The following is a 23,412-nucleotide window of genomic DNA, read 5'->3' on the forward strand; positions in this document are numbered from 1 at the left end:
CATAGAATAAGGAAAAACAGGAGCTCTCATTCACTGTTTGTTGAGAGTGTAAACTCTGGATGTGAGATTATATAAAAATATAAAAGCTCTAAATAAATTTGCTTTTTGGAATTCCTGGGACTTCTACTAATTTATAATAAATGAAATTGGTCCATGCAAAAAAAAAGATTTATCTACATAAATGATCACTGCAGCCTTCTTTATAATGAGGAAATTAGAAATAATTTTATTATTTTTCCTCATCAAACAACAGTGCTTCTAATCCCTTAATCATGGGAATGTTTGCCATGTCCTAGTGCCAATTCTATTTATCATTTACTTAACATGCTTTAACTTCTGTGCTTTTCTTATTTATTTTAAAAGAACAATTTCTACCCATGATATATATTAATAGCCAGCATCACTTGTGATTTCTTTAGCAAAGTAATAAACAGGAATAAATACAATGAAAAATAAACTACATTATTAAAATTTTAGGTAGTAGTGCTGAAGGCTATGAAAGAAACAGGCAAGTATGAGAAGGTTGTAAAGAGTATATGGGCATCACAGAGACTTTTGCTTTGTCATTAGCAGACGAACTTCAAAAAAACATATAGAAAGGTAGTAATTTCCTTACAATACTATCCAGTATTACTTAATACTGGGTTAGGGTATCACCTGAAATACCTGTCACCACCATATCAGAAGTATGTATTACATACTTTGGGTCACTGGTTTAACTCAATTAAAATAATACTAATGGCAAAGTATTATTAATAATAAAGATGTTTATGATGCAGTAGTTATAAAATAATATTGCAAAGTATTATTTTTCTTAATAGAAGAAAAATTATGTGCATCTCTTTTAACAAAGACAGGATTCAGACTCACAGTCTCCATCAATTCATTCTAACCAGCTTGAATTTTAATACCATAACATACATGGGCATAGGTAAATTCTGGAAGAATATAACCATAATAACTTTGGTATATCTCTGGATTTGAGATTACAAGTACTTTATTTCATGCTCATTTGAAATTTCCTTTGATATGTAATAAATTTTCTAAATTTTATATGAAGCAACTATTAACCTTGAGTTCCTAAATTTAGTTTGAGCTCTTGGTCATTCTCGAGAAGAGAAACAAAAGCGTAAGAACAGGTGTAAGCCCCTTGTGCCTTAAAAAAGAGGAAATATGCTACCAGTACATGAATTATATAACTACTTATCAGACCAATTACAAAGTGGCCATTAAATTTCTTACAAGGAAGTAAAGCCATCTAATAATGATGTTAATATCATTAACTATCAAAATATGTGGCAAACACCAGAACCTACAGAATAACACACAGCATAATTTATACTCATTTTGTAGGCTTAGAAGGAGAAAAGTATATAGTGATATTTATTAAGAAAGTCTACTTCATAAATCAGAACTATCTAATTACTGACCTTGGAGAATATAAAAATATATTACATTTAAATTTTTTCCCCAGCCATTTAACAATTCGCTAGTTACTCTACCTCATGTCTGCCTAAGGAACAGATGCAACACCAGTTGCCTCTATTTGTACATTATTAAGCTGCTGGAATGCATTTAAACTACTTTGAGGATAGCAGATTCATTCTTAAAAATAAACCAACTGAAACACCATTACGTATTATCTGTAAATAGAATTGAGAGCCTAGGCACATGTTTTTTAAAAGACCCCTCAGAGGGAATGCAAAACCAAGGAAAATATTAATAATGGCATTCTTGATATTTAAGCTCAACTTCAAAAGCTTCTTAAAAGCCTAAGTTGTCTCTGTTAGAAAATATATTCAGATAGAGGATATCAGGACAAAAACGAAGATTCTGTTCAAAATCTCAACTCTGTTAGGTTAAATATATAATTTCTATTTAATATTTACTTATATATACAAACACATAACAAAGGAGAAAACTAAAGCTGCATTAAAAAAAAGTTTAATTAAAAAAATACTATCTGAGACAAAAGAATCCATTACTAAATAAACCCAAGTGAAAAAGTTAATCATAGATATGGAATAAAAAGTAGAATGGTTCCATTAGTGTTCAGAATGAATTACCTGTAAGGGCATAAAATTACCAAGACATTGTTTTAGACCTGTTACTGATTATATGAAGTAAATTGTTTTTCAGAACAATTAACCAGAAGGTAAAGTCCATGAGGATAAGAAGTTTTGTTCACTGCAATATTTTCAAAGGCTAGAACCATATTTGATGAATATGTGTTGAGTGAAAAATAAATAATTTATCTTCTAAAGTTACCACTAAGTAATCATTTTTAAGTACTGTTCCACAGAACCTGAGAATTAAGATGATATAGGCATATCTAATTCTAATACATAAAAAAGTCCCACAGTCTCAGAATTAAAATGACCAATTACATGAATTAAAATATAAAATAATCCCTCTCACCATAATCTTTCAGTACCCCACAACCCCCCCAAAATAAGACAAAATTAAATTCTCAAAAATAATGCCCACAATAGCTTTATAGTAAGAATTCTGTTTTATACAGGAGAGGATGTGAGATTGTATCATAAATCTAATTTCTTATAGCTATCTAAACTATTTTTATTATAAATCTAAAAATGGTAAACTAACAGAAAAGCAAATATCAGAAATGATACTCAATCAGCTACTCACTTGATACTGAAATGATACACTTTAAATCATTGGGAAAACATTTAGTCCAAAACATGCTGAAAATTCATACTATAGCCATCTGTGTTTGTCATTTCAAAGCCAATTATAAAAATGTTAACATATGTAGGCACAGAAATAGTTGAGATTTACTAGAAAGATATGTCCTCATACACTTGTGTTTGAAAACTGATTCAGAGCTCAAGCAAGAAAGTATCTTACCCTGACTAGAACGTGAATAAACAACTAATAAAAATGCCTGGTAATTTATTAAACTCAATATTTATAACTTTATAAATGATCATTCTTAGTAAACCAAGGACTTTTTAAAATGCTGTATAGAACATGCCAAGTTTTTATAATGTCACTTAAAAAAACCCTGCAAATTGAAGTATGTTGTGTTTCTTACTTGAGTGTTTACTACGTGCCAGGCACTGTGCTAGACATGAGCTAAAATATATGGTCCTAATGGTGGGATGTTTTAGTCTAGGCCAGCTTATTACTTCCCTGAGTTGTGAGAAACAAGTAAGATAAAAGTTAGTGTACAGTTTCATAAACTCAATACATCTCTAACAAGGTAGAATGGGAATCCCTCGTCCTAGTATTCTCAAAACAGGCTTTGTGTGAGCGGTGTGGTTGTAGAGTTTTGTATATGTGAAGGAGACAACTTGGCATATGACAGGTAGTAAGTAATTCATTTATTTAGCAAATATTTATTGACAGTTACCTATCATGTGTCCAGCTAGTGCTAAGAGCAGGGCGAGTAGTGATGAATCAGATACAAACTCTACTTCTATGAACTGTCATTCAGGTAGGAAGAGCAAACTAAACAAACACAGATAAATACAGAAATATATCGCTTCAAGAGATAAAAGTGCTCTGAAGAAAAGAGTATAGGTAGTAAAGAAAGCATTCAACAGAAAGACTTAATTTGGATGGGAACGTGGGGAGAGGTCAGGAAGTATTGAGAAAATAATAATTAGTAAGTGGCAAAATAGAATAGAACAAGAACATCTGACTCCAAATCCATTATTCTTTCCAATATACCAATTTGCATGTCGTGCATTCTCAGCTCTCTTTTTGTTCACTTGTCATCATTCTTCAAATCCTAGAACACTAAGTTTAAAGGCACAAACAAATACTTTTTTGACAAGACTGGGGGAAAACACACATAACACACACCCCCAAAAGAAAATATTATAAGGTATTTTGAAAATATTACCTGTTCTCTCCAGTTTTCAAAATTGCTAAAAGTAGAGCTACTTACCATGTTTCTGCTACAGAAAATTTAAGATCCTAATTATTTCTAATTATGGTGATTATTTGTACTTGTCAGTGCTGCCTTTAAACCTTTTTAATATTCCTTAATGAATGTTGCACAAGAATGCTCTGCAAACTATTACAGTAAAGCTCCAGGGGCCTAACTACGGAAACAAAAAGATTACAACAGTTGACCCAAAGATAATTTGTATTTTATGTAGAGTGAAGTAGGGCAACTGAAAGCAAAGACAAAAGCAACTTTTTGTGCTGTGAAGCATATTTTCCAACAACATCTCAGAGATACAAAGTGTTGGAAAATAACAGTGCCAAACAGATGGAGAAAATCAGATATGGCTTCACATTACTGAGCCACTCATCCTATTTACATCCTATAATCTCATTGAATGCAGATTTTTTTTCTCAAAAGTTTTGGGAAATTATGTCTCAGAAAACAGGTTCTACAGACTCAGGAATCATCTGAATTTTACATATTTTAACATAATTCATTGTCTGGCACATAGGCACAAATATATGTTGAATGAAAATGCTTCAAAAAGAATATGGATTACATATAACGGAGTACTGGACTGCTGGGTCTATAGAGACTCTATCTAATAAGCTAGCTGTGTGACAAAGGACAGGCCACTTAACCTCCATAGGACTGTTTCTTCAACTGTACAATGAAGAGGGAGATTCAAGGATCTTTCAAGATTTTTTCCAAATTTAAGGGCCTTTTTGGAGAAAATTTTTCAATTGTCCCCTTTCTATTCTCCTGTCCCTACTTCACTTAGTTATAAAAAAGAAAAATGAGAATTCTACATTAAAAAAAAAGCTTGCTTGAAAAAACAATTGAATAAACAGTGTCTATGACTAAATGATCCCAAATTTAAAAAAAGATACAGAATAGAAAGTAGAAAGATTACATTATATATTGAAAACAAATCACTTCTAAGTACATAAAATTATCAAAATACTTTTAGGCTCATATTAGTGATTATATAAAGTCAAATAATTTCAGAACAAATAACTGGAAGGTAAATTCCATGAGGGCAGGGGTTTTTAATTAAAATCAAAGACTATATAATACTCTAAATCTAGAACAGTGCCTGCACATAATTAAAAAAATCTTTATTTTTACAGAAAAGACACACCACTAAGCAATAATTTTAGGTATTATTCCTCAGCACTTCGGAATATCTGCATAGTTTCTTTAAAAAAAATAAGGTGATATATCAGGTCCATTGTTATACTACCATACAACTATACAATGTAAAATATTACACTGTATACAATTACAATGTAGCTATCAAAAATAATGCTCTCAAAAAAAATTTTAATGTGAGAAAATGCTCTCAACATAAAGTCAAAGAAAAAAGAGGCCAAAACTACAAATAAGAGTATGATTCAAGTTTAAAAATATACTTATACACAGAAACAAAGAATCAATAAACTGTTAACAGTGATTGCTGGTAGGTTATGAGACTATGGGTGATTGTTTTCCTCTTTAAAGGATCTTCGGGGCCTCCTCCTTGCCAACAGATCTATAAAGCATGTTCACTGATAAAATTATCACGGGCCCATACATTAACATCACTGTTTTTAATAGGCTGTAATACAACTGCACATCTACTGAAAGTCTCATCCCTAGAGACAGAAATAAGGCAGAAGCCCTAGTAACATGCTGGCCCGAGGCCTGCATGGGCTCTTGCATCAGCCTCTCCAGACACCTTTACATCCCGTAAGCATAACTGCCAACACAGCAGGTCGTTACACACCACTGTTCAGATGCCACCTGCCTGTTTCATTTCACTGTCTCCTAGTTATTAGTAACAAACAGTGAGAAGAATGGCACTTTGCCCAACCTTATCTTGGTTCCAAATGAATTTTCAGTTTTCCATGAGGCCCAACCATACTACCCTTGCCTTCCTTTGAAATCTGTCTTTACAAAAACCCTCTATTATCTCTCCCCCACTTACCTAATATCAGCTTTTCGGGGAACAAACAAGCCCTACTAGAATCAAGGTGTTTACATTTAGCAATTTTCATCAAGTCAATATTTCATAATACAAAACAACATGGTTTTACTGCTTCACCTATACAGCAGCAACATAAAACTTCCACCTGGTGGCAGCATACTTACCTAAATGAGACATTTTTAGGAAAAGAATAACCTCTTCAGAGGTTAAACACGCTAAATATATAAACATTCCTTTACAGTTTTCTGCCACTTTCATGATAAAATCCATGTTACTTTAAATGGCACATATGGCTCCTTACGATATGATCCCAGCTATTGCCCCAGTCTAGTTTTCTGCTATATATAACAGCTTAATCCTTTATGCTCCAGCATGGAGAGGAGGAGGAGGATGGCTAATACTTCTTTAACACTTTTTCTAGTCTGACAATGTTCTAAGTACTTTGTATCTATTAGCTGAATCCTCACAAGGCTGATACTGCCCTCACTTTTTAGATGGAGAAAATAAGTACAGAGAGGTTAGGTAACTTGCCTATAGTCACAAAGCTAATAAATGGCAAAGGCAGGATTTGATCCCAGATGGTCTGGTTCCAGTCCAAGCTCATAACCACTACAATTATACGGCTTTTCACAACAAAATCTTTGAAAAAGTAGGTAGCATTCAGCATCTTTTCCCAATTCCCATTCATTCCCCTTCCCACAGTAATCTGAATTCTCATTTCTGACAACTGGCCACTCCTCCTTACTTGAAACTCTGTCTTCCCTTAGTTCTGCAGACATCATCATCTCCTGGTTTTGTACATAGTTTGTGTCTGTCTCCTCTGCAGCTCCCTTCTCCACTTGCCTTTTAAAAAAAGGGTTTCCACAGGATTCAACTCCAAGTCTGCATCCCACTCAGTCCTCTTCCTGAGTGAACCCCCCATTCCCAGAGTGTCAGCTGGCATCTTTAACCCAACTATTCTCCATAGCATGGGCTTCTTTCTGTCCTAAGCTCCAGACTCATATTCAATTTTATACTGGATCACTCCGCTAGAATATCCTATTGGAACCCCTGACTCAAAATATCCAAAATAAAACTCATTTTTATTTTACTCAAATATTTGATTCCCTCCAAATATGCCCATATTTCCTATCTCAAAGACCTGTTTCATGAAAATTCTCCTTTTCCCCCAAATTTGTCGATGTTCCCTGTCTCAGAGACTAGCACCTACATCCTCCTTCAGTTGCTGAAGTCAGAAAGCTGTAGTCAGTCATCTGTTTGGAATGTTAGAACAAAATACCACAGACTGGGTAGTGTATAAATGACAGAAATTTATTTCTCACAGTTCCGAAAGTGAGAAGTCCAAGATTAGGGTGCCCACAGATTTGATGTCTGGTAAGAGACCACTTTCGAGTTCATAGATGGCCATCTTTGAGGGCTCTGCCCTCATGACCTAATCACCTCCCAAATGCATCCCCCTCCTAACCATCACCTTGGGGGTTAGGATTCCACATATGTATTTTGGGGCAGGGGACACAAACATGCAGACCACAGCATTTCTCTTATTACCCTTTACCACCAGTTACCAAGGCTTCTCAATCTCACCTACTGAACACTGACCACGGGTTATCACAGCTAGTGCAGGGCTGAAATTAAGAACACAATGTCTTGGGTCAAGCAGACTGGGTTTGAATCATTGCTCTGCCTCTATGACTTTGTGCAAATTACTTAACTTCTCTGTTTTCCCAGCTATAAAGTAAGGACAGCAATAGTATCCACAGCTCTTAGAATAGTTATAAGGATAAAATGAGATAATAAATGTAAAACCCTTAGCATAATGCTTAGCATTAGAAAGTGCTCAAAAATTGGCAGCTACTATTATCAAAGTCATATCCTTCTTTCTTCCACTCTCAACCTTCTCGTTGTCCAAGTGAGAGACAATGATGTAGGAACAGAGTGGGGATAAATCAAGAAATATTTGGAAAATCAGCAGAATGTGCTGATTAGCTGGACCTGAAAGGCAAAAGAAGATGAGTCAGGGAAACCAAATAGAAGGGAGGTGATGTGAGCCTGATTTTATTGGGCAGTGGTATTAGAATGGGAAGAAAAGCTAAGTAGGAGACAAATTCTGAACTAAAAGAAAATCACAGACTGAGTTATAAACATGTATGATATAGGAAAATAAGTACAGAATAATTCAAAGGAATTTATTTTTCAACTGAGATGCTTTCTGAATAAGTATTAAAATCCCAAGCCTCAAAAACATCATGGTACATGAGATATAAAAGTAAAAACTAGAACATTAAAAAAAAATTTAAATCCAAATCCTGCAGGATAAAAGACTATGTATACAGTCTTCTGTCTTAAGATTTACACTCCAAGACCTATTAAAATTACTCCTATCGTATTTTATACTTTGAATTTTAAAAAACATAATTTTTCCTCAACTAAAAAAATCCCAAATTATTTTCTCTTTTTCTCAAACACTATTGTAAAAACTGCTACTGGTTCAAGTTGAAAAGTAAGAGTTCTCTTGTTGAAGGGAAGTCACTGAGTAGAAATGCTCACACATGTGTTTACACTTTAAAGGTACTTTATGCACATTAAAAATCTGGCACATACTGTAAGAGGTTTTACATAAAACATTTTAATACTTTTAAGTTGTCTCTGAATAGAAAATACTAGTAGTTTCTATAACTTTCAACCCAAAACCATTCTTTTATATATAAACTCCCAGCAGGTATTTGTTAGTGCAGGTTCTACACATTTTCGTCTAGCTTGTCCCTTAGAGAACCTATTTATTTTACTTAAGAAATCAACAGGTACATACACAGTGCACAGACCACAAGTGTTGAGGTAATTAACTGAGATCACATGCCCATCACATTGCCTGCATCTCCTGCACACACTTTGATACATTACATTTGGTTCTTGATAAATACGGATACTAATATTTTTAGTTGGTATCCGTCCCCATCTCTCCTGGGGAAACAATAATGCATTGTTAACTGAAATAAAAGTGAGACCCTTGAGGAAATAAATATAGCCTAAACACAGAGCCCACAATGAAAGATCCTTTCTAATAAGGAATTTTGCGTGTTCAATATCAAGAAATAGAAAAAAAAATTATCAACTTTATACCCTGTTAGTTTTTCAGTAATCTATAACCAGAGAACCTATTTAATCAATGCAATTTATAAATTCAAATCTTTATGGATTAGGATTTTAAGTAAGTTTAGTTCTTACTAGTCAAAATAATAACTTTTGGGGCTTTAAGCATTGATCTATAAAAGGAAAAATTTGAGGGGCTTTCAAAAATGATCTCTTAAAAGGAAAAGTTTGACTTACAGAGAAACTTTCAGACCACATAAAAATCTTATTTAATAAGAAACAGAATAAAAATCATAACTCTGATGGCAACTGAAAACAAACACTACACTGTTTATGAACAAAGAAGATAAAGGAATTTTTCATGGTATAAAAGAATCTGTAGAGACAAAATAAACAGCCGAGGCAAAACTACCTCTGAAACAATGATGTTTTTGAATAGGGTTAAATACATGTGCAAATCAACCAAAGCTTTATGTAGCATACCTAGACAAGCATTAAGTATCTTAGGTTACATGTTGGTGAGCACTACCACAAAACACTAGAAGTAAAAGCGGAAACACTATGACAACAAAAAAATGTCTTCACTAGTGAAATATCTGTATAGACCTACAAAGTTCACAGATGAAAATGACAGGTCTTTTTGCTACTGAAGAGGACTAGGCTATTTTTCCCCACAGTGAAAATGGACTAAGCCAAAAACCCAACAGGTGCCCCTTGGACCAACTGCATGCACTTGTAAAACAGCTGGCTGTGGAATGGAATGACTCACTGGCCCACACAGAAATCAAACTTTAGCATCATGCTCTAATCAACTCTATTATTCAAAGGAAGCAACAGTTTAGATTTGGGCAGAGCCCAAAAGGCTTTAAAAAAACCTAGATGGAAGATAATCCAACTGGAGATATGTGTCTCTCATATCTGCCCCTCTCTCATGCCTGCCTGAGCACCCATGTTCTCACTCTTTTTCTGTATACAGAAACATATATATAACATAAATGTAATAAATAATTAAAAATAAATAAAATTTGGTAACAACCCAATTAAAAAATGGGCAAAGAACCTGAATAGACATCTCTCCAAAGACAGACAAAGGGCCAACAAGTATACATGAAAAGACGCTCAACAGCTTAGTCATTATAAAATTACAAATACAAATCACAATGAAATACACCTCCCATTAGAAGAGCCGTAATAAAAAAACAAAAAAACAACAAATGTTGGTGAGGATATGGAGAAACTGGAACCCTTACACAGAGCTGATGGAAATGTAAAATGGAAAGTCACTGTGAAAAAAATAGTTTGGTGGTTCTTCAATAAACACAATTCCCCTATATCCCAGCAATTCTACTCCTAAGTATATACACAAGAGAAATAAAAACGGGTACTCAAATACTTATATACAAATATCCATAGCAGCACTATATTCAAAATAGCCAAAAGGTGGAAACAACTCAAATGCCCATCGATGGGTATATACAGACAATGGAATATTATTCAGCCATAAAAGGGAATAAAGTATTGATATATACTACAACATGGATGGATGGTCTTGAAAACATTACACTAAGTGAAAAAAACCCCCAGACACTAAAGATCAAATATTATATGATTCCATTTAATTGAAGTATCTAGAATAGATAAACCCAGAGAAACAGAAAACAGACTAGTGGTTGCTAGGGAGAGGAGGGATGAAGAGTAGATGCTTAATGGGTACAGGGTTTTATTCTGGAATGACAAAAATGTTCTGGAGCTGTATAGAAATGGTGGTTGCACAATGCTGTATGTATACTAAATGCCACTGAATTGTTCGTTTTGAGATAATTTTTGTTACGTGAATTTCACCTCAATTAAAAAAAATAATTACACCTTATTATCTAGCACCAGAAGAACACAAAAAGCTCTCATTTTCTCTTTCATTCTTCAAAACACCTGTTGAGATTCATGTACTGCGAGAAGATTATCCCCACACACAGTAAGGCACAATTTGTGATCACTGAAATACAGGCTTGCTAAGTAGAAGTCCATAGCTGCAGTTGTAGGCGTTCAAAAAATGTCAGCTGAACAAATGTGCAAGTAAGTATCTCCCAAGTCCTGGTGCCAGATAGCAGCATTATGAACACACACACACGAACACACACACACACACAATACCTTTATAAATAAACTTTATAAAATTCTGAATCTTAAACTTTACTTTTTAAAGAGATGCTGACCAATGAAAGATGACTAATTTCAATTTTAGTAAAATCTTACTGAGAAATAAAGTTTTCCTTATCATTGAATATTTAACAATTCACCATGAGAATTTTTTCTAGCTCCCATATCAGATTAGAAGAAGTTCACTTACATTGCAATAATCAGTAGTCTATAATAGATATTTTGCCATCATAGTTTAGCTCTTATTACAAAAATTTTATATATAAAATTGTTTTTGTTTGAAAATACTTTTTGCCCCAATTTTGTCATATTCCAGTCACTTGGATATAGCCACTCTTTTCACTTCCTCTTTCCCATGTCCTCATTCAAGTTTGAATGTCACTGACAGGACACAACAGACCCTTTGCTAAATCTCTCTTCATTGGATCTTATGACTCTTTTACCCAGTCACTTCCCTGTCCCTGTTCCTCCCACTGCTTGGATTTGCCTTAGAAATCTTTCTTCAGTACTATACACTTCAAGAAGCCTGTCCTACCCATTTGTTCCACCATATTATCTCTCTTTAATCTAAAAGTCATGTTTTTTTTCAATAAAGCTTAAAGGTCATGAATTAGTTTTTAAGTCACAGACAATGCATCACTGTTACAATAAATGCTGATGAGGTATCAAACTGCCAAACCTACTTTGAAAGCTAGGTCAGCTTTGTCACATGTAGGAGTAAAAAAAACTGGAAAGTTTAAAAGAATCGGGTGGTGGAGCAGTGTATCTGAAATAAACAAAGAACAATTTTACATAAAAACTAATTCTGTCTATCAGTAATTAAAAAGTCCTGCTATTAATAACCAAGTATACAGCTTGCAAAGAGCACTGTTCTTTTTGCATAAAATTGGCACTATTTTCAAACTGAAAATGCTCCTTAAACACACAGAAAAAATTATACAGTTACTACTTTCTGAATGTAATAGGCAAAAATTTTAATAATTACTTATCAAATAACGCCAATTATATAAATTCTGAATTCTGATTCCTGGTGCAAAATTTTGGCTTTACTGAATTCTGCTATATTAGAATATTAAAAGTATAGAATAAATAGAATTAAAAGTTATACTTCCTGTGGCTTTATAGGAGTAATAATTTTATTCTAAATACACATTGTCCTCTAACTTTATTTACTAATATTATAATACTTTAATGTATGGTAACAGAGCAAATAATTTTACTTGGAAAAAAAATGAAATCATTTAAAGTGGAGTTAGAATAGTTTGGTTCAACACAAGGACAATCTGTGTCATGCCGTCCCTGCTAGCACATTGTAAATGGCGTGAGTCGAGCTCTGAAAATATTTACTTAACCATGCAGTAATGTCTCACATCTCCATAGCTAAGGTTCTTGCAACATCAACACTGAGGAAGTAGCTGAGGACCTAAGAGCAAACTAAAAAACCAACAAGTAACAGGAAAACTGAACTGTCTATAAAGCCCATTCACCAGGCTCTACTGGCCCTTGATTTTTACAAAGCATTTTATCTAACTCAATAAATGGGTTTTCTACACACAGGAAATCTAAAATAGCAAGTTAGGGTCAGAGACAGATGAGAAGGAACTAGGGAAGATGAGCATGTCCACGGCAATGAGAACTGATAGCAAGGAAAATTGGTAAAAACTACAAAAACAGAAAGATCTAAAAATGTCTAAAAGTACAGAATCCCAACTATACGAGAGAGGACTGAGAAAAAAAACAGAATTATCTTCTGGAGGGCAGGCCCCTTGTAGTACAGGCTCCCTGTGCTATGTGAGTGTCCATCTTTACCAGTGCACCAGCTGGTGTTGTTGTGAGAGGCTGCATTCAGCTTCAGTGGATTTTTTCTGAACTCTTTCAAGACGTTTGCCCATTTCATGAGTGAGTGAGTACAAGCGCAGTTGCCCATGCTGCATTGTGTGTTCAGCCGCTTTTGACCAAAAACAGCAAGACCCCAGTGCTCCACTCTCCCTATTCACCCAATCTCACCCTGAACAACCTTTTTTGTTTCCCCAGATGGAAAAAACCCTTTAGCCAATGTGGAAGAGATGAAACAAAAACAGCAGAAGCACTAAAAGGCATCAAAATCATCAAGTTCAAAAACTGTTTTGAACAGTGGAAAAAAACATCTCAATAGGTGCACTGCATCAAGTGGAGAGTACTTTGAAGGTGACTGCGCTGTTACACATGTAAGAAAAAAATACAATTTTTTATCAATAAATTCCAGGTTTTTTTGGGTTTCCCCTGGTATAATACAAGCATCACTGGAATAAGAATTACAGTATCAGGACTACACTAAAGTGAAGGCCCTTAGGAAACCTAGTTATTCTGTGCCTCATTTTCTTGTTCTGTATAACATGTTCTTCAACATGCGACATCTGATAAGCTGGGGGTTTTAAAAAAATAAATGGCATTTAAACATATTTTTACTGATCATAAAAGAAATATATTGACAAGAATTTGGAAAGGATAAAAGTGTATAGAAAATTAAAAATGCCTATAACCCACCTACCAAAGATAACCATCATTTACATGTTGGTGGATTTTTGTTCTCGATGTCCTCGTATATAAATATGTACATACTAGGTCTGTCTGGAAAAAGTCCAGCTATTGTCAATATAAAGAGAAAAGTTTGTGCGACACTGATGTAACCTAGCAGCCAAAGAGAGCGGACTGGAATGCACATGCATGAACAATGATGACTTCACTGTACTAGTCACTGGGGTTGTAGTAGATGCCACTGAGTGAGCACATGTACTGTGTGGCCTCGCATTCAAAATCACTGAGTTGAGCAATGAACCTGCATCAAATTTTGCGTTAAGCTTTAACATTTTTCCACAGAAACTATTCGGATGACTCAGAAGGCCACAGCTATGGGCAACTGGTGATTGACAGCTTTATTACAACAAGCCAGCTCATACATCATGTCTCGTGCAGTTTTTTTGGGAAACATCAAATCACCAAGGTGACTCAGCCCCCCGATAGCCCAGATTTGGCACCCTGTGACTTCTGGCTTTTTCCAAAACCAAAATCACCTGTGAAAGGGAAGAGATTTTGAGACTGTTGATGAGATTCAGGAAAATAAAATGGAACTGATGCAATGGAGGTGATTGGGAGAACTGTGTGAAATCCTAAGGTGCCTACTTTGAAGAGACTAAGCCATCACTGACCTATGTACAATGTTTCTTATATCTTCTTCAGTAAATGTCTCTATTTTTAGAATAGTCCATGGCTGGATACCTTCTGGACAGACCTTGTATACCTTTTTTTGGTAGCATTTTTATTAACCTCACATTATTTGTGGGCATTTCCCCAACTCAAAAAGTCTTTGTAGAATTACTTTAATGGCTACATATACCAAAATATATTTTCCTATCATTGCAGATTTTGGTTGGTATAGACTTTTTATAAAGCATACTATACTGTATACATGACAAGTCATTTTTTAAAATTAGAAACTATCATTTATAAGGTCTAGATACAGAAAGAAAGTTTTCCAGTAAACAGCTTATCAAACACCAAGAAAAAAAATTAAATTTGTGGTTTGTAAAACTAGGTTACCAAATACAATATTTAAGTCTAATGAACAAACAAGACATTTAGAGAACCAAGTATCTAAATAAGTTTGGAAATAATAATTTTAAGTGATTTCTGATGCCAGCAATAGAGACTTCCAATTAACAGTATTCTGGATTGCTAATATTAAATTACAACATGTCAATAAAGTAGCACCCATTAACAACACACAGTCATTCTGCTCATTCATTCATTAAGCAAATACTCATTTGAGTATCTACAATTTGAAAGGCACAATGCTAGGCTGCATTATTATCAATATTAAGAGACTTCTTTGTTAAAACCTTAAAAACAATGTAGTAGCGTTGAATACATTTTAACAATGAAAAAAATTGACCCCAAATCCTAGTGTAACTACTCCACTCATTGTATTTATTACCCAGTGCCTATCTCTCCCACTGAACTGTGAGCAACGTGAGAACAAAGACTGTCACAACCTCTGTATTTCCTCTATAAAACAGAAGCTCATCATAGGTTTGCTGAATGACTTTACATTTCCAATCCAAACGTTTGAAGTCCTAATCTAACAGTACACGTTTATGGGAATGAAATAATATATATCCTATTTGTGATGACGCTGTTTTATTTTCCATGCTCCTATCAGTCTTCATAATCTTAATGCTGCATAATACCCTATCACAATTATATAATATAGTTTAGAAGACAATTATCCTAATATTCTTTGAAGGTTGTTCCCAGTGTTTTTATATATATAGTTAATGCCTACAAGTCTCACAGATTTACTTCTGACTAAGAAAACTGGGCTCAACTCTACAGGAAAATAATCTTCTACAATCAAAGTTGATGTTAATCACTTCTCAGTCTTTTGGCTAAGATGTAGGGTAGTATATGTTCTTATCAGTTTAATATTTGGATGTCCTCTACCCAAGGACATTACATTTAATGATGGAAATCATATGCATTCAGAAGAAAAAGGAACACTGTATATATGAAATGTTGTTTTTCATAAACCTAATGGTAACCCCCCCCCCCACACACACACACACAGACAAAGCAAAACTGAGAGACGCCGCTGAAAAAAGAGGAAACAGAGGAAAGAAGTATGGAATGCCACAAAACAAAAACAACAGACAGAAACACAAAGGAAAAGAACCAATGGAGGCACAGAACTACCAGGAGATAAAAGATAAAGTGGCTATAGAAATACTCATACATCAATAATTACCCTAAATGTAAACGGACTGAATTCACCAATAAAGAGGCACAGAGTAGCAGACTGGATCAAAAACCAAACCCAACCACACACTGCCCTCAGGAGGCACGTCTAAGCTGCAAAGACAAAGTGGAAAATGATTCTCCAAACAAATAGCATTCACAGAAAAGCAGGTGTAGCCATACTTGTATCAGACAAAATAGATCTCAAGACAACAAAGGTAACAAGAGACAAAGATGGACATTTTGTAATGATAAAGGGGACACTACAAGAAGACATAACACTTCTTAACATATATGCACCCAATCAGGGAGCACCAAAATATATAAAGAAACTAGTAACAAAACTAAAGGGAGAAACTAACAAAAACACAATCATGGTTGGAGATCTTACTACTCCACTGACAGCTCTATACAGATCATCCAAACAGAAAATCAATAGAAATATTGGCCTTAAATGACACATTAGACCAGATGGACATAATTGACACATACAGGGCCTTTCATTCCAGAACATCTGATTACACATTCTTCTCCAGTGCACTTGGAACATTCTCAAGGATGCACCATATATATGTTGGTTCACAAAACTAGCCTCAACAAATATAACAAGATTAAAATCGCACCAAGCATATTCTCTGACTACAATGCTTTCAAATTAGAAATGAACTGCAAAGAGGAAATAAAAAAACCCAAATATGTGGAGACTAAACAACATACTACTAAAAAATTACTGGGTCAAAGAAGAAATAATAGGTGAGATCAAAAGATATAGAGACAAATGGGAATGACAATACAACACATCAAAACTTCTGGGATGCAGCAAAAGCAGTAATAACAAGGATGTTTATGTCATTACAAGCCAAAAGAAATCCCAAGTAAACAACCTAACATTACATCTTAAAGAACTAGAAAAAGAACAAAAGGAACCCAAAGTCAGCAGAAAGAAATAATAAAAATTAGAGAATTGAATGCAACAGAGAACAAAAAGATTATAGAAAAAATTAATACAACAAACAGCTTGAGCTTTGAAAAGATTAATAAAATTGACAAACCCCTGGCTATACTCACTAAGGAAAAAGGGAAAAGACTCATATAAACTGAATCAGAAATGAAAAAGAAGTTACCACAAACATCACAGATATACAAAGGATCATACAAAAATACTATGAAAGACCGTATGCCACCAAATTCAATAACTTAGAAGAAATGGCTAAGTTCCTAGAAATATACAACCTTCCTAGGCTGAATCATGAAGAACTGGAAAATCTAATTAGACTGGTCAACAGTGAGAAAACCGAAACCATCAAAAACCTCCCAAAAATAAAAGTCCGGCTTTCACTAGTGAATTCTACCAAAAAATCAAAGAACATCTGATACCTATGCTTCTCAAACTTCCAAAAAACTGAAGAGGAGGCAACACTTCCTAACACATTTTATGAGGCCAACATAACCCTGGTACCAAAACCTGGCAAGGATAACATAAAAAAACAAACTACCAATATCTCTCATGAACACAGATGCAGAAATCCTAAACAAAATATAGTCAAACTTCAGTACTCGTCTGCTCCAGAAATTGTCAAGCCCTGTACTTGCATTATGACGAGGAAAAAATGTCTCAGCACTTGATGCTTGCTCACCACTTGTTGGCACTTTCCAGAACTTGTATGAGCCACTAAGCTGCCCCACAAGAGAAAATGCTTCATCCTTCAGTACTCGTCACCTTCATGAGTTCCAGAACAAATTAATGACGAGTATAAGTAAGGTACCATTATATGAGCAAATCAAATACAATAATATAGTAAGAAAATAATACATCGTGATCAAGTGGAGTTCATTTCGGCGGCACAAGGATGGTTCAACATACACAAATCGATCAATGTAATACACTACATTAACAAAACAAAGCGTAGAATTTTTTTGTTATCAATAGAGAAAAAGCATTTGATAAGATACATCAATTTATCATTAAAACACTCAATAAAATAGTATAGAAGGAAAGTACTTCAACATAACAAAGGCCACATATGACAAACCCTCAGCCAATATTACACTCAATGGTGAAGAACTGAAAGCTCTTCCTTTAAAATCAGGAACAAGACAAGGATGCCCACTCTCACCACTCATACAACATAGTTCTGGAAGTCCTAGCCAGAACAATCAGGCCAAAGAAAGAAATAAAAGGCATCCAAATTGGGATGGAAGTAGTAAAAGTGTTACTTTTTGTAGATGACATGATTCTGTATATAGAAAACCCTAAAAATGCCATCAAAAACTATTATAAATAAACAAGTAAAGTTGCAGAATACAAAATCAATGTATAAAAATGCACTGCTTTCCTATATATCAACAATAAAACTTCAGAAAAAGAAACTAGAAAAAAAACCAATTTCTTTTGCAATTGCACCAGAAAGGATAAAATGCCTAGGAATAAATTTAACAAAGGATGTGAAAGACCTATATACTGAAAACTATAAAGCATTATTAAAAGAGATTGAAAAAGACACAATGAAATGGAAAGCTATTCCATCTCTGTTCATGAATTGGAAGAATCAACACAGTTAAAATGGCCATATTACCCAAAGCAATACACAGATTTAATGTAATCCTCATCAAAATCCCAATGTCATTTTTTAAAGAAATAGAACAAAAAAAATCATCTGATTTGTATGGAACCACGAAAGACCTCAAATAACCAAAGCAATCCTGAGGAAAAAAGAACAAAGTCGGAGGTATCACATTATCTAACTTCAAATTATACTACGGAGCTACAATAATCAAACAACAGGGTACTGGCAGACAAACAGACACATGGACCAATGGAACGGAATTTAGAGTTCAGAAATAAAACCACATGTATATGGGCAAATAATTTTTGAAAAAGGAGCCAAAAGCACACAATGGAGTAAAGAAAGTCTCTTCAATAAATGGTGCTGGGAAAATTGGAAAGCCACACGTAAGAGAATGAAACTAGACTATGGTTTTTCCCATGTACAAAAATTAATCCAAAATGGATCAAAGACCTAAATATAAGATCTGAAACAATAAATTACATAGAAAAAAATTGGCACTAAACTTATGGACCTCGGTTGTAGAGAACACATTATGAATTTGATCCCAGAGGCAAAGAAAGTGACGGGAAAAATAAATGAATGGGACTATAACAAACTAAAAAGTTTCTGCACAGGGAAAGAAACTGCCAACAACAAAAAAGGCAACCAGCTGAATTGGGGATGGTATTTGCAAACAACAGCTCCGATAATGGGTTAATATCCAAATTATATAAAGAACTCATACAACTCAACACAAAACAAACAATCCAATTAAAAAATAGGCAAAGGACCTGAACAGACACTTCTCCCAAAAAGGTACACAAATAGCCAACAGATATATGAAAAGAGGTTCAACTTCACTAGCTATCAAAACTACAATGAGATACCACCTCACATCTGTTAGAATGACTATAATCAGCAAGATAAGTAATAACAAGTGTTGGAGAGGTTGTGAAGAAAAGAACTCTCATTCACTGCTAGTGGAATGTATACTGGTACAGCCACCAAGGAAAAGTCTGGTGGTGCCTCAAAAAATTAAGAATAGAGTTACATATGACCCAGCAATCCCTGTCCTGAGTATCTCCCCAAGAAACTCAAAAACATTTATTTGCAAAGATCTATGCACCCTATGTTCACTGCCACATTATTCACAGGGGCCAACACATTCACAGGAGACAACCAAAATGGCCTTTGATAGAGGGCTGGATAAAGAAGATGTGGTAAATACATATAACCATATATATGTATAAATGTATATCTATATGTATGTACATATATACACATACATACACACGCAAACATATACAAAGGACTACTACTCAATCATAAAAAAAGAAGAAATATTGCCATTTGTGACAACATGGATGGACCTTCAGAATATTATGCTAAGCGAAATAAGTCAGTCAGAAAGCTAAGAACCACATGATTTCACTCACATGTGGGATATAAACTGAAACTCAGAGACACAGAAGAGCATGGTGGTTACCAGAGGGAAGAGGGTGGGAGGGCAGTAAAGGGTAGAGGGGGGCAAATATATGGTGACGGAAGATGATGTGATTTTGGGTGGTGGGCACTCAGTGCAATACAACAGATCATGTATCATAGACGTGTACACTTGAAACCTCTACGATTTTGTTAACCAATGTCGCTCCAATAAATTTTATTTTTTAAAAAGTGATGTTAAAGGTTTATACCCCACAGTCAGAATTGGAAAGACAAAGAACACACATATACACAAAGAAACCCTTAGAATTCCTTTTTGCCAAGTCAAAGCAATTGAAATAAATCCTCTATTATAAAATGTGTTGTCTAAAATAAAGTATATTTTCTGGGACTGTTTCATACATATTTAGAAAAGATAGTTCTGGGAGCAAGGAGTAAAAAATTCTGAGGTAACAAGCATGTCTAATTAGAACTTCAATGCTTTTCGAAGAGGTGCACACTTTACCTCTACTTGCTCAGATCCTCGGGCTGCAGAAATGTAAGCGACACTGGGCTTCTGAAGATGTCTTGATTCCCCTTTCCCTCCATTTATAGACCCAAAGTAATATAATCCACTTTGCAATATACAAGCACTTAAGCTTTGACCTTTGAAGGGGCTTGTGGGAAAGCCAACTATATTTAGGAATACGAAGCTAGTGTATGTGCACGTTCATTGAAGAACGTTGTGTTGAGCATCTGCTACTACGTCTCTGCAGTATGGCCCTTCAAAGATTACTGAAATCATAGACCACTTCTCCTTTGTTCTTTGTTTAGGTGGCAGAAGCGAAAAGAGGGGAAGAGAGAGAAAAAACAATTAACTAGACTACAATTTAATTGTGGTCCAAGTATGACTACTAACAATCATCTCTAATAAGATGGTTAGAATATAATCTATAAAAGGTAATTTTATTATGGGGCGGAAGGGGGCCTTTGAAACCAGCCAAAAGATATGCTCAAATAAGTAACTTTTTTTTGAAAAAAATGCAATTTAATTTACATTGTCTATGTGAAATTTTTCATGAAGCCCAGTGAACACCTGTGTTATGATTTTGCATTGCTTGCTTTACAGAAGTATTTAAATACACACATAAGGACTCACTGAGACATATAGTAATTCAGTTATTTAAAGCAGTCACTCCATAGGTGTTGCTTAGACTATGGAACCTTTCCTTCCCAGAAGTTCCATTCACAGACTGCATTAACATTCCACACAACACAAAAGCGCATGCCATGACAAAGACCTCCAAACACAAACATACAAAGCCATGCTTCTAAAAACGCCCTCAACGCAAAGTTCACAGCTGGCACTTGTGGCACACTCCAGCCACCGATGAGGCAGCTGTCACAGACAAATCACACACCCAAGAAAGCCAGCGTGCCACCTAAGAATGCCGAGATCCTAATCAGCGTACAAATCCCTCACCGAAGAAAAGCCCCAAATCCCCACCCTGAAAAACACAATGACTGCACTACCCAGAAAACTCCCCCGAAAAGTAAAAGGTTGGAGATTTAGAAGCAATTACAGCAATACGGTAAAAGAAGGGTTTTATTTGGCGATTCGCGAGAAAGAAGCCACACCACCCCAATCATCACGGAAGTATCTGCTGGGTAGTTAAGACCAGGATTTTTCAAAAGGAAAAAGAAGAGGCTGGCGAGCAGGCAATGCAGACCCTGCAGCACCTCGTCCCAGGCAGCGCACCGGGGCTGCTGAGATCTCCGCTTCCCAGGCCCGTTCCCACCCCTTCTCAGCCACCGCCTCCCACCGCGGGCCCCGCAGCCTTCGGCTCTTACCTTCGCTTTGCCGAACTCCAGCTTCTTCTGTCTCTCCTCGTCCTCCATGGCCTCTGCGGAGAAGGCTGGGGGAAGACAGAGGGAGGGTCGGGGTAGGAAGAAAAGGTCGGTTGAGAGGGAGGTGGGAACCTAAGCTCCGCCGCCCAGGAAGCAGGGCGGGCCGGCACACCCCACTCCGGGAGTGGAACCGGTCTCCGAGTTCAGTGGCTGACCGTCCTCGGCAGCACGGGCAGCGCCGTCACCGCCGCCGCCATCTTCGTCTCCACGTAAACACACAGCAGGGCCGGGGGGGAGGGGCACGTCGGTTCGCGCAGCCGCGTGGAGACCCGCCGCGCCGGGCAGGTGCGCCCGCCACGCCGTTATTCCCGCGTGCTTCCCGCCCCTGTCAGCCCCGCCCGCCATCCCGGGGGCCACCACCACCCGGTCTCGGACCCCGGGTCCCATCGGCGAAAATCTGGTGGAGGGGAGCCCCGTTCCCCGGGAACGGGCGCTTCCCAGGTGTTGGTCTGGCTGAGAAGGTGGGGGTGTGTCCGGGGCGCCTGTCTTACCCCCACCCAGCGTCCAAGGGACTCTGGTCGCTCTTAAGACATTGAGATTTTTCGAGTTACAGAAATAACAGATGTCTAACGGTGACATTAGTGAATACTGAAAAGCCCCAAAGGAAAAGATCGGGGGGAGGCAGGAGGGGACCCAAGGGACGTCAGGTTTCCCTAGATTGACTCCTCGACTGAAAGAATTAGCAGAGTAGCCAGTAGCTCTCATCACTTATTTAGCTGAAAGTCCTCCCTCTTCCCATCCTGCCCCCACCATCACCGGTTCATCCTTCAGGGACCACCTCACACTCCACCCCAAAGAGCTTTTCTGATGTCTTTGTTCCCTCCATCACAACGGCAAGTAACGTCATAACTTACTCCCTCCCACTCCTTGGAGGTTCCCCTAAGCCACGGTGTCCTGGAAGGAGCCTAGGCTTTGGAACCTGGGTTGGGGACAAAGCCAGTTTGCACTACTTTCTAGCTTGAATTGCCTTGAACAGGTTACTTATCCTTCCTGAGTTTACCCAGAAGTTTTGGGAGGGTTGTTAATATATGTGAGTTAATATATGTGACTCATATGGTATGTTAAAATGTTTTCAGTTAGGGTCAGTTTTCTTCTCCTTGTATTTCCGTTCAGTACTCTGCATGGTGTTTTAATAAATCTGTGTACTTCTTATTTTAGTTCACCTCGGACTCCCAGCGCCTTGAGGGCAGAGACTGTCTTCCTCATCTTGGCATTACTGAAATGACTAGCACAGTGCTTTGCACCCAATAAACACTTGTTGGATTGAATTGAGCCATTTTAATAAATTAAACATTACTCTTTACTTTTTTTATCTGTTCCCTCAGTACCTCCTTTTTTCCTCCCCACCCTTTTATTACCTGAGACATTAAAATGTGTAGCTCAAGTGGGGTAAACTACGCATTTTACTGTCTCAGGTTGATGATGTTTCTCCTTTGTTCAGAGCTAGGTTGGACTGAAACATTACCAGGTGTGAACTAAAATAAACTGAGTTCAGTCATAGGAAGGATGTTAAGTGAAAACTGAGGTTAAAAAAGAAAAAGGAAAAGGCGAAAGATCTTAAGTCTACCACAAATTGAAGACTAATTTTAAGTAGCCATGATTTAGGAATTCTTAGATTTGAAAACGATTTTTTG

The 23,412-nt window shown here is 36.2% G+C and overlaps 1 protein-coding gene and 1 pseudogene across 5 annotated transcripts in view; one reads left to right on the forward strand and one right to left on the reverse strand.

Annotated features, from left to right (window-relative positions):
- AKAP9 (A-kinase anchoring protein 9) overlaps window positions 1-21,994 on the reverse strand; it is a 177,826-nt gene extending 155,832 nt beyond the window's left edge. For all 5 annotated transcript variants that reach the window (XM_024577161.3, XM_045185209.2, XM_024577162.3 and 2 more), the window contains exon 1: window positions 21,722-21,994. In XM_024577161.3, coding sequence (XP_024432929.2) covers window positions 21,722-21,769 — 48 coding nt within the window. In that variant the 5' untranslated portion in view covers window positions 21,770-21,994. The remainder of the gene's footprint in view (window positions 1-21,721) is intronic.
- LOC112319900 (U2 spliceosomal RNA) lies at window positions 15,534-15,710 on the forward strand (annotated as a pseudogene).
- Window positions 21,995-23,412: the final 1,418 nt, after the last annotated feature.

Source organism: Desmodus rotundus, chromosome 6 (genome assembly GCF_022682495.2).
Source record: "Desmodus rotundus isolate HL8 chromosome 6, HLdesRot8A.1, whole genome shotgun sequence".
NCBI classification, from domain to species: Eukaryota; Metazoa; Chordata; class Mammalia; order Chiroptera; family Phyllostomidae; genus Desmodus; species Desmodus rotundus.